The sequence below is a fragment of the Poecile atricapillus genome, chromosome Z (genome assembly GCF_030490865.1).
Source record: "Poecile atricapillus isolate bPoeAtr1 chromosome Z, bPoeAtr1.hap1, whole genome shotgun sequence".
Classification (NCBI taxonomy): Eukaryota; Metazoa; Chordata; class Aves; order Passeriformes; family Paridae; genus Poecile; species Poecile atricapillus.
This window is the reverse complement of record NC_081289.1, coordinates 26573801-26586307: the sequence shown is the minus strand read 5'-3', so window position 1 is coordinate 26586307 and position 12507 is coordinate 26573801. Positions and strand designations below refer to the sequence as shown.

The following is a 12507-nucleotide window of genomic DNA, read 5'->3' as shown; positions in this document are numbered from 1 at the left end:
CTGGAACTTGGAACAGGGTTAGCCTTCAGCCAAGGGACCGACTGCATTTTGTGTTGTTGAAGCCCCCTTTGCTTTTATGTCTTTTTTTAATATTCTAGGTTTTGAATTCTTTTAATATATATAGCTATAGATACAAAAATAACAGATAGGTTTCTCTAGGGATAATTTTTGCACCTTTGGGCTTCTAAAATATAATATCACAATTACTGCAAATAAAAGGGGGAAAAATTCAATTTCCTCTCCCCTTTTTACCTCCCCCTTCCCTTCCACCCTGCCTCTCCCACTCCAAATATCCCCACGAGCCTTGTAATTTTTTACCCTTTGTAGTTTTCTTTCTTTGGAAAATGAAAAAAACCCCAAACCCAACAAAATAACAACAAAAAAAGGCCATGTAGCCTCCTATCCCTCCTTCCATGAGTGTGCCCGCTGTGTTCACACATTCCCTTCAAAGCAAGGCTTTTCACCTCAAAACGTTTCCCTGTGGTCCATGGATATTTGCTTTTCACTGTTGCTGGGGCCAGATTTTCACCTGCTGTAAATCAGCATGAATTCACCTCAAGCCAAAACTCTGCTGCTTTACACCAACAGCATGTTTTGCCAATTTATGCTCACCCTGAAGATCCGGCCCATGATTTTTAACCTTGGAAATGGAAGCATGGACAATAAAGAAGTTTGCAGAAACACACAAGGCAAGCGTCAGATGCTCTTCCCTTGCTGCTCACCCTGCTTCCCTTCCCTTCACCCCACCCTCATGGTTTGGTGTAGCAGCTCCTTCAGCACCTCCCCCCCCTCCCCCCATTCTCTTGTTCCTCCTTAGCACTTTCTAAAATTCATAATCTCTCAGTAAAAAAAATAAATAAATCGATCTCTCTATATATGTATATGTATATGTATAGGACTAAACAGCTGCCACATAGCAGTCACCTGGCTGGAGGGTCCTGTCCCTACCAGCCCCATGGCCTTTTCTTGTCACTATAGTCTCTAGGGTGATGGTCCAGGTCATGCCCCCAGGCAGGACTGTTCACATATTGCTTGCACTCTCCCACACCTCTGAGGTACGGTACCAGAATATTTATTATATATATATATGTATATATATATATATTTACGTATATATATATATTTATAAATTTTTGTTTGCCTGTTTTCTTTTTCTTGCAAATCCTTTGGAATTGCTGCCAGGGAGAAGCTAGTGAAACATGCTCCCCATGCCGGCGGCCGAATGCTCCCTCCCTGCTCCTCAGGGACCCTCATCTGTTCCTCTTGCTGACTCCGTCGCCCAGCTCCAGCTCGGAAGGGAGCGGGGAGCTGCGGTCCCCTGTCCCCAGTCTGCCGGGGCCGTCTGGCTCCTCTCCTTCCCTGGACGAGGGGGTGTCCTTGCAGAAGTCCGTCACCCAGGAGGGCATCGAGAGGAAGCCCCGAGGGTCGACGGTGTAGAAGGGCTTGGCGTGGTGGGCGGCGGGGCGGCGGGGCGAGGGGCTGGCCTGGAGGCTGCTGGTGCTGCTGCACTTCTTCCCCAGGGTCAGCGCCGCCGGGGGCGGCGAGAAGAGCGAGGTCAGCGAGAGGCTGCTGAGCGTCTCCGAGGGCTCGCTGTTGTTGCCACCCCCGCGCAGGCTGCTGCCCGCCCCCTCCTCATCCGAAGGGTCCATGGAGTCGTGGTGGGTGCAGCCGGGGCTGGTGCTGCCGCCGCTGCTGTGGCTGCGCTGGTGGCGGCACAGGCTCCGCAGGTTGAAGAGCCCCCGGCCCCGCAGGCTGCGGCGGCGGGAGGCGGGGGACAGGGGGGCTGCCAGGGGTCTTTGGCTGCCCGCCGCCGGCACGGGGCACAGAGCCACCGGCAGGTCCAGGGCACACTGCGGAGAGTCGCTGAGGTTGAGGCTGGTGTCCTCCAGCGTGGTCTGCAGGCTGCCGGCCGAGCTGCTGCTGCCGCTGTCCAGAGACGGGTCACTCTCGGGGGGCTGGGGAGCGGGAGCACGGAAACACAGGTGTCAGGAGGGACAGGGGCAGTGGGAAAGAGACTTTGCCTTACTGGTTTCTGGGGGTACTTTGGGGGGTGAAAATAAGCCGCGACTACAGAAAGGGGGAAAACTCCATTGCTCTCTCACTCTTCTCTGCTGGGGAAGGGAGCCATAAACCAATCAATGCTACAAAGCGCCAGCCGTGTGGCCTGCCGTGGCGATTTCCTTCTGGGTAAGGAGGAGGAAATGTTTCGATATTTTGAGCTAATGTCATTCTGCTTCAGGATGAATTTACCCCTCCGACATGAAGCGATCCACTTCAAGGGATGCCGGGTCTGTGAGCCCTGCAGCACCCACCACTACGCTCTCCCCGAGCACTGATGGCCCAGGAGGCAGCCGGGCAAAGGTTCCCTGTGGGTCCTCCCTCATGACTTCCCTATAAACCTGCCACATAGGTTTATATGGACACTCACATCAGCTGGACAGGAATCAAGGGATTTGTACAGACCTCCTCTCATTAAAAAAATCAGCAATATCTGGGGAGAGAAAAGAGGCCCCATGGTTCTTTTGACCAGCACTAGCAGCAACTACTCTTTCATTTAGGGTAGAAAGGGGGGGTCCCCTTCCAGCAGGAAGAGGTAACAGCCTTAATTTCCTTGTATCAGGGCTCATCTAGTTAAGTTGCATTTCAGTTGTTTCTAGGAAATTGGTCTGCACTGTGCAATCATCACTGGGACACTGCACTGGGAAAGATGCATGTAGGACTAGAAGCAGTCTCCTGAGGCAGTCTCCACAGTAATTCAATACAGTTCTGTGTCAAATAATCAGAAGTTTACTAATTTCTCCTTTACAATAATTCAGCACTCTTGCCCCAGTGGTGTGCCAGCTCCAGGGCTCTACCTTTCTGTGTCTTAACTTAAACCAGAAGTTTCAAAACTGCAACAACTCAGTCTCAGTCCAAGGCTCAATTTATCCTTGGTGAATTTATACACATTTGTATCATACCTACAGTGTCTGTTATATACAGATGGATAACATCTGGTTTTATTTTTTTAGTTTGTTTGGAATAGAGTGCCCCTGCTCATGGAGTGTCTTCCAAGAACAGTAGCTGGGATCTCTGCTTTCATCTCTGCATTTTCTGCACTTCAGAAACAGCTGATCTCCCTCCAGTGCTTTTATTTTTCTCTTTTGTTAGTGAGAAATAGCTGCCTTTTCATAGAGAGATGGCACCTTTCTGGGATTCAAGGGCTTGTTTAGTGGGCAGGGCAACACAGTGATCTTAGGGACACAGTGTGTGGAAGGGGCACTGAAAGATGTGGAGGATACAGGTGGGAAGAAGCCTATTCCAACAAGAAGGTGCATAGCTTGGAGTCACAATCTTAAAAGGACCTGAGGAGGATGTGCAGCTGTCACCTCCCTGGCCCACAGCATGGCTGCTGCGCATGCAGATGTCTGCAGCACACCCAGTGCCAGGGACCCAGGGGGGAGCTACAGAGTGATGTGATTTCCTCTTCATGTGGGGCCCACTGCAGCTGACAAACTGTTGATCCAAAGCAGAAGAACAAACGGCTTCACGGGGTGAGAGCTATCCAACACCACTTTGTTATGCTACGCTCTCTCCTCCCCTACCCTCCTGCATTCTGGAGTCCACTGTGCTCCTCCTACAGATCCAGGTTACCCAGCCCATGACCAGAGCTGCCTCCTCCTCGTTCAGCCCCCTCTGGTTGGGTGGGATGTGAAAATTGAGTTTTTCTAACAGACAGAAGCGGGGTTCCTCACCTGATGGAGAAGTGAGCAGTTCACACCTGGAGATCTCAGTGATGCCCACGAGCCTTGCAGGGAGATCTTTGGAAGGTTGTGTGGACACGAGACTTCCTCAGGCCCTGTTTGGGTGGCAGAGATGGCTGGGTGGAAAAATTCTGTTGGTACGGGTAACAGAGGGGAAGATGCACCTGGAGAGAAGGGGCTGGGAGGGACTGACAGAGCATCAAAAGAAAGGGGAGGGGAACAGAAATAGAAGAAAAAAAAAGTTTAGTAAGAGTCCTCCGATTTTATTTTGTGCCTTTGCTGCTGTTACACTGAGCCAAGTCTCAGGTCCAGTGAACAAAGGATATTCAGGAACATGTACTCCTGGCTAAGAAGCCTCAGTCTGGTGTTCAGATTAAGGATCCCACTTTTTTCACAAAAACCTGCGCCAGACCAGGAAGACCTAACACAGCTCAGAGCCATATGGTAACAGGCCAGCTCTGCTGTTGCTGTCACAGAAGAATGCTGAGCAGTAATGCCTTGATTCAAGTATGTATCACTGCCAGAGGACATTCATCCCAAATCCCTGCAAGGCAAGGGATGAAGGGAGATAAATTAAGAGGTGATTTGGGAAAGCTGGGGACCACAGGAGACCAGGGCACACTCAAGAGTAGAATTGGAGCACTTCCACCAAGGGCAGACATGTGTTACATGTTCCCTGAACCTTTATTTGGTCTCAGGGGGCAGCAGTGTTTTTCTGTGCTGAGTGAGCACAGTTCATCCAGCTGGCATGTCAGGAGAATCTGTCTCCACTCTTTTGTGACTGCTCATGTCTACACTACTGCAAATGGGGACCAGCACTTCCACAATATTTCACAGAGTCATGTCTGAGGGAAGATATAAAAACTAGCAACAAAAATGAAGGAACTGCTCCTCCCCCCATTCCTGAAGCAAATTAGCAAATAGAAAACTGATTCTTGGTTGGTGTAACCCCAAGTCACATTAACTCTCCACCTGGCAGAGGGAAAGCAGGGGAAAACCAGAGCTGAACCAAACCACATTTTCAGAAGACTTGCAGAATAAGAGCCCTGCTCACCTTTGGTACTTTCATGCTTTAGCCAAGACTGAACAGAATTGAAAGAAGTATTCTCCATTTCACACAGGTAACTGTCTGGGTTTGCAGAGCCATCCTCACTGGATGCTGGAAGCAGGCATTCCTCCAGATTGTCTGCCCCAGTGGAGTCAGGGTTGTCCTGGCCATCCTGCTGATAAAAATAAGTGAGGACAAAGCCTTCTGAAATTTAATGGAAGATGATAGAGAAGACTTTTCAAAGCCTCAAGAAGAACTGATTCTGATAATAACTTCAATCTAGCTAAGAGATGCTCAATTTTTCAGCCCAAATCGCCTTTTGACTAATTCAGAGGAAGTTACTAACAGCAGTGAAGAGAACTTTCAAATACACATATTCTTTTGTTCTCCTCAAATCCTACTCCACAGTATGGCTCTATGGAGAAGCTCTTGAAAAATGACCAGAATTATATTCCTCAGCAGGGACACCTGGATGAATACAGAGCACCTGAAACGAGCAAGGGCATAAGCACAGCACATAGTGTAAGATACCCATGGCTGTCTGAGGCTAACCTTGATCTCCTTAGGATTCAGCTGAGCAGTATTTCGATTGTCTGACTCATCTCCTAGAAGGATGGAAGAGGACTTGTCTGAGTTGAGGGATAACGCTTCCATTTCAGCCAGCTGGACCTGTAGGAAGGGAAAGGAGCTATCACAGGTCATGCCTGGAATCCACATTTCAAGCAGTCACACTGTTGATGGTGGATAAGTGAGAGCCTGTAGACCCAAGATCAGTTTTAGGTTATATTCCTTGGATATATCAGGAACTGCCTAACCCAGACCTGGGCTGGGCAGGAGAATTCACTTTTTAAGAAAGGTTGAATATACGATTGCAAGCAGGCTGCTACCAGTCCATGCTCCCCTAGTGCCAGAATTGGAAGAACGAGTCCTGTATCTGTCACAGAGATACAGCTGGCCCGAGGCCCTGCAAGTAAAGCCAGGCAGGCAGAGGGGTCCCTCAGGCTGGTGACAGGGCAGCCAGCTCTGCTGAGCGATGAGGAGAGAATCCCCCTTTCTGAAGGCACCACAGACAGCCCTGCTTAAACATGAAGGTGCTTTCATTCCAGGAAAAGTCATGCCTTTTGCAGTCCATGCCAATATCATGCTTTTCATATTCTCTTACCTTCATTACTGAAACCCTGTTTCTCTCCAGCTTTCCTACATCTTGCCTTTCCCCTCTCCTCTAACCTAACCAAGATCTTATCTAACACTTGTCTTCCATTCTGTTCTCTGTCTCTAAACTCAGCCCTCCCACACACCCACACTTGAGCTCTCTTGCTTTCTGAAAGCAAATCTGACCACTGCATCTCTCTCATTCTTGTGCTTCAGCTCTGCTCCAATCCCATGCCTGACCTTGCTTCATACCACATGTGCCCCTCTCTCCCATCCTCTTTCCTCCAAGCTTTTAAATCCCCTCTGCCTGACAACTCTTTCTCACAGTGCTTGAAAAGCATCTTTTTCTACCAGCTTAAGCAGTTACTCTGTCCCTCCTGTGCTTGGATTTCCATCACTGGTCTCTAGAGTGCCAGAAGTTTGCACCACCAGCAGCTAACTCTTGAGAGCTGTATTCTGGGTCGTCTCAGTCAGGACAGCTTCTGGCCATGTGTTTGTGTTTGCAAGAGGCAGGTACAGCTCTTGCACCATGACAGCAGGTGAAACATTTGGAGAGTTGACTTTCGAGCTGGAAGTTTAGTGACTTGTGCCAATGCCAGAGACTGGAAGAGGTCTCCATCGGGATAATGCACTTTAAACAAACAGAATGGGAAACCGGACCTGGATTTAAATAAAGTGCACAAATGACATCCTTATTTGAGATATTATTCTGACAGAGGAACATGGTGCTGTTCAACCATGGAGAAAGCCCAAAACCAGCAACTGCTCCTCAGAGCACGAACGCACAGAGAGCCCACAGTGAGCCAGGGATGCTACACAGCCACCAGTCAGCAACCACTCCTGTAGAGAAGCAGGAAGTCTTCATTCAGTCCCACTTAATGTGTGTGGGACTTAATACTTATCTATTACTCTCCCAAGTACTTGCTACACCAAAACAGCCTTACTGCTGTGCTTGTAGAGACAAGAGCATGACATGTGGCAACATCTGTGGCTACCTTTTCTATCCATAAAAAAGGATTTCAGCAAATGCCAGAACAGTCTGTCACTGAACCACTTGCTTGAAAATTCTGACCAATCTGGGATCTAAATCCACAATCAACAAAGTCACGACTAAATCAACTGCAGGTGTGGAAGCACATTTCACTGGTGCTCACTGACAAACTCCTACCATGGCTAAACGCACTTCAGTCATCCATATACAGAAGTCTGTCAACCATCCCAAGAGTGAAAGGATAGAAATGACAAGAGAAGAATTTAGCGCCTTGAAAAAATGAGGTTTTGTTCTTTTTGCTTCTGTTATGGCAGAATATTTTAAAATCTGCTGACTAAAGATGAGGAGCAAAAAAAATATTTTAAATTGCAGAGGGGAGAAGGGGCTGTTCACTAGATCCCAGTCCATGAAACCTGCCAGGAACATCAGCCTGAGATACTGAACCATGCACACATACCCCTAAACAACTACTTGCAGATATATCTTTAAAAACAGACTCACAATTACAAAAATCCTCAATTGTACAAATAATTTGTTTTAAAATAAAATATCAGGAGAGTAATTGGGAAAGGCACTGAGTGCTTCTGCTCAATGCCACAAAAAGCTTAATATTAATTATAATAACACATTAATGAGTTTGAGCATACATTTAAATGTTGTGTCCATCCACTGTGCTCAGCATCTCAGTGAATTAAAATACCGATGAAATTGGAGGGGACAGTTTTGCCTAATATGTGATTTTTGTCAGAACGGCAGTTTAAGGCTGATAGGGCGGATAGCAAGCATACTGTTTTTTTCCTAACACACAGGCAGTTAAGAAGACTAGATAAATAGTTTTGCCTATGTAAATTGCTGTCAGCTGTTTCTGGGACTGTACAATTCAGTCTGTGTACAATACTTATTTGGATATGTTGACGTACCAGAGGACACTCTAATTTAATAACTGTGTGCATTGCTGATGTTAGCTATGACTCCATATTGTGATTTATTATTTAAATTTCCTCAATTTCTTTTTCTGTTTTGAAATATGAAGAGGTCATGATCAATCCTGGCTTAAAATCCTAAGGTATAGTTTTGACTCATATGATACAAAATAAAACATCTGTATTTTATTACTAAACTCATTCTTGCAGAGATAATTTCTTTTCAGTTCCACATTTTAGATGTATTAAAATACCAATTTTGAAACTAATTTATGGTTCTATAACAGCCATTAGAAAGTATGATCTAAGAATAATTCCTCAGTTGTGATAATTACATCAAATTCTTCGCTCTGGCTGTGGGTTGCATTTGAAGATTTTGCCATCTAGTTTCTTCACTGGAAAGGTATGAAAATGTGTTTTTGTCTTAATTCGTAGGCGGGGGAAACTGAAGACTATCTGTGAGGTTTTCAAATGCAGCAAACTAGCTACAAATGACTTAACTTGGGGGCAATCACTCTGGAATGCCTTAGGAGATCTCATTTGCTGAGAAAGCTGAGCACCAATTGCTGAACATAAAAACTTAAGTAAAGCAATGGAAATTGCAGTTAATGAAAAAGTAGTTATTTGGTTGCATTAATGCAGAATTCATTTGTGAAGTGTCTCAATAACGATAAACTACAGCAATGTTTGCATTTTGATACTTTCAAAAGGAAGCAGCGGGGAAAAGCAGACAGCTGAGAAGCTGAAAAAATATCAGAGCATCAGAACTAGGCATTTGAGACCAAACAAAATATTGCTTTCTTCAAATATGAATAGAATGATCTGCCAATAAGAGCTCTTTCCCCGAGTTTCCTTGTTCTTTATAAGCTATAAAGTATCGAGTCAGTTATAGGGAAGGAAGGGTGAAGTTTGCCACTGACATACCAATTGACTGGCAGAAGAACCACACTACTGCTACGAGTCTGACCACACAAAATCAGAGCACCTACACACAATAAAATTTCTTCAGAACTAAATTAGTTCTGCTACTCACCTAACCCTTCCCAGACTATTTTGCTCCTCAAGTTTCACAACCTGAAAAGACTAATTGCTTAGGAAGGAGTTTTCCAAAGCAACTTTAGTAGCTCAAGTCTAAGCCATTTAGTCCTGCTCTTAGCAACAACCCATTTGTCAGCTAACAAACTTTCTTGGTGGGCCCACTTTCATTTAGTTTTTGCTCAAACTGATTAACTGGTTTTCACTGCAAACCAATCCTTGCTCACAGACATGACTCTATTCAACGAAGCATTTAAACATGTGCTTAACTGATCAACCTCAATAGGGAATAAGCAAGCACATGCTTAAAATGAGGACAAAACACAAACTTAAATCTCCCACTGAATTGCTCCTGAGCGGTCTCATTGGGGTGAGATCCTTAGAATCCTCTGTCCAACATGAGCCTAAACCTAGACTTTTCTTGCAGAATTGAACACAACAAGAGCTGCCAAGGATGCCTTCATAGCCATTTCTCTACAGGTCATTCAGCCCCTCCTGACCTGTGTCCTGTCACGTCTCACTTTTCCACCACCTCAAACATCCACGTGTGGCTGAGGAGGGCAGGCCTGTGCTAGAGGCAGTACCTGCACTTCACAACAGATAACAAACACAGGTCAACAAGCTCTACTGTCTACACAATCTACAGTGAGGAGCACACATGGGACGACCTGCGGGCACGTGGGTGTGGGTGTGCAGGTCTGGGGGGAAGAGTCCCCTCACACATCCTCGTACGCAGGTTACCTCTTGCTTGTCATGGTTACACTTCTCGCACATGGCCGGCGAGGAGTAATGATGGAAGACGGAGCCCGATAGGTTATCGATGATCATTAACTCCCCGTCGAAGGAGTCCTTAATAATTAAAGAGACACTGTCCAGCCATAAGTTCTCCTAGGGGACAAGAAAGGGGGGAGGATGGGAGAGATCATTTTAAGAATGTCGAGTTTTTTGCTTTCAAGTTTCATGTGAATTTGGGGCTGGGTTCTCCACCCTGACTCATCTGGAGCAGCATCTTGTTCTGCAGGTACTTGCACAGGATCACTGAGGGGAACATTTGCGCCACAGGGTGTGTATAGGTGCCAGAGTTCAATGAAAAAAAAAAAAAAAAAGAAGGGACAGTCTTCACTCACTTTCAGTGCTCATGTCTCCCTTCCAGCTCTGCTGGAGTCACTCACTCTTGATCTGCAATTTCTCCTGCACTCTTCTCCTGAGCTCCCCTCTCAAATTTGCTCCTGTCACACCTTTAGCTGATCTGCTCCATCCCTCCTCTGCTGGCCCTCAGGTTCCTACACCGTGATGACAATGAACAGGACACACTGCTGTCATAGCCTTGTCCCTACATGATCCTATCAACTCAAAACTACTGCTGAAAGCAAACCTTTCACCCTGAGGTGGAAGACTCTGCTATTGCTAAGCCCTCAATCATCTGAATTACCCAGCTAATGCCCACAGCTCCTTGCTGCAGTCTGGTTAGTAAGTTCAGTGGTGTACTCACCTGGGCTGGAGAGTAACATCTCATGCACAGATGTCCTTCAGGATCTGTTCTACCACCACCTCCTCCTGTTCCTGCTCCTTTTCCCTGTCCTGAATTTGGAGAGCCTGACTTGTGGGAGCATAGCCCATGAGTAATTTCCATCTCAAGCTCAGCATCCATCTCTGCATCCTCCTGGGCCTCCTTGTTGCTGTCATCAAGATGTTTCATGAGCACAGCTACCACCACGTTGATGAGGACAAACTGGGCTGTGAGCACAAAGCTGACAAAGTACAGTGGGGAGATGAACTGCAGGTTGCTGAGACAGCTCCGGTCATCGTGGCTGCAGTCACGCAAGGTATCCTTGAGGGGAAGTTGGGATTGAGAGGGAATGATGGAAGGAAGGAAAGACTAAAGTAAGAACAGAAGCTTGGCTGTTCTCTCTGTCAAAAAACACTGATGCCAGAGGAAAAAACAAGGCAAACATTTCTATCACCCCATACCTTTTGGCATAATGAGGTCCCCAAAGAATCTGGGACACTCCCTGTTCATACGTTGTTTGCTTCAGAGAAAAATCATCCAAAGGTATATGAAGGAAACCTTCAGACCATGACATGTTGCTGCCACTGTAGCCCCACACGTGAACAAGACCAAAAATGAGCAGGCTGGTACTGCCTTCTCCCTTCTATTCTCAAAAGCACCGTATGTGATGAAAGAACTTTCCTTTCTCCATGTCCTCCAAAGGAAGTATTTAATTTGTATTTTCCTGGTAGCTCTGCAGGTGAGTGCTATGTCCAACACACATGTCCTGTGCTCAGCTTTGACAACAGTCCTGACTACAGTGGATATTCCCTCTTACCCTAAATGATTTTCTTGTTCCTCCCAAGGAAAATTGGCCCTTTTCTCAATCAAACGTCTCCAGGACTAGATGAGCCCAAAGTGTGAGTTACCATGGTGGGGAGACAGGCTCTGCACCAAGCAGGGGTCCTATCTAGCAACCCAGTTTCTGTGTTCAGTTCCCCTTCCCTTTGCTAGCCCAAGCTCTGCTGAGCAGATCCACGCATCAGAGTTTGTCTTTCCCCACAAGAAGGATATCCTTTCCTCCAAGTCCCAGTTACCTTCATGATCCCATTCCAGTTGTCTCCTGTGGACACCTGGAAAAGTGTGAGGAAGGCCATCCCAAAGTTCTCGAAGGTGGCGTGGCGGCTCATGCCCTCACAGGGGTTCTCATCGTTGCACACTGAAAAACAATAGGACTTGTGTGTCTTCAGGGGAGGACACACTACCAGCCCTGAGACCAGCAACATGAACTCACAGCCTGAAGACCTCAGGTAATGAATGGTATCAGCACCCTGCCCAACAGTTTGCCATCAATATGGAAAAATCCCTGATGGCCCAGCCCCAGGATATCAGGCAGTGTAACTCTGTTGCTCAGGAGGATCCTCCCAGCATCTTTCTTCTTGATCAATATTCCATGTCAAGAGATGTAAATAAACTTTCACAAACTTTTTCTTGTAGTCTTGAAGGCAATGTGAGGGACAGAGTGCAGGAAAAGCAAATGTTTAAGAATGTAAGAGAAAATAGAGGCTGCTTTTACTTTGTTAGGCTGTTAGGACAACAATTTAGAGGGAAATTCCTATTACGTCAATTATGCATAAGGGAGAATAAAATCCATCAAATAATTCAGTCCCTTTATTGAGGAGTTCTGATTTTGAGAAACCCAACTAGCATGTGTCTCCTGACTGAAGCATGGTCTGCTTGAGACTTACCCAGTTTTCCAAAGAGCTCCACTCCCAGAGCAGCATAGATGAAAAAGAGGAGCATGAAAAGGAGTCCAAGGTTTCCCACCTGAAAGAAAACGGCACTGTCAGCCTACCCCAAAGCCTATTTCATCTGTACAGAAAGTGTTTCTGCATTTCCAAGTCTGAAGAGAACAGCAGTGAAATCCTGGTGTACAAATGCAACCAAAACAATTGCTCAGCACTTGGGAAATTGGGAAATGTTCAGTGATGGCTCCAGTTGCCATCAGGGTTGGGGAAGGAACTGGCAAGTGGGAAGAGAAGGCATGGAAAAATTAAGGACTTAACAGGTTTTTTGAAACAGTAAACAGTTTCTGGTCTGAATGCATGTGGTCACTGGGCCTACGT

At 46.4% G+C, this 12507-nt stretch overlaps 1 protein-coding gene across 1 annotated transcript in view; it reads right to left on the bottom strand.

Moving 5' to 3' along the window:
• Nucleotides 1-1156: 1156 nt before the first annotated feature.
• Nucleotides 1157-12507, bottom strand: part of LOC131593141 (voltage-dependent T-type calcium channel subunit alpha-1I-like) — a 148582-nt gene continuing 137231 nt past the window's right edge. Inside the window, exons 29-36 of the mRNA XM_058865400.1 lie at nt 12130-12208; nt 11479-11600; nt 10385-10723; nt 9634-9780; nt 5344-5460; nt 4798-4963; nt 3735-3931; nt 1157-1955 (exon numbers count right to left, since the gene is read on the bottom strand). Coding sequence (XP_058721383.1) covers nt 1251-1955; nt 3735-3931; nt 4798-4963; nt 5344-5460; nt 9634-9780; nt 10385-10723; nt 11479-11600; nt 12130-12208 — 1872 coding nt within the window. The 3' untranslated portion in view covers nt 1157-1250. The remainder of the gene's footprint in view (nt 1956-3734; nt 3932-4797; nt 4964-5343; nt 5461-9633; nt 9781-10384; nt 10724-11478; nt 11601-12129; nt 12209-12507) is intronic.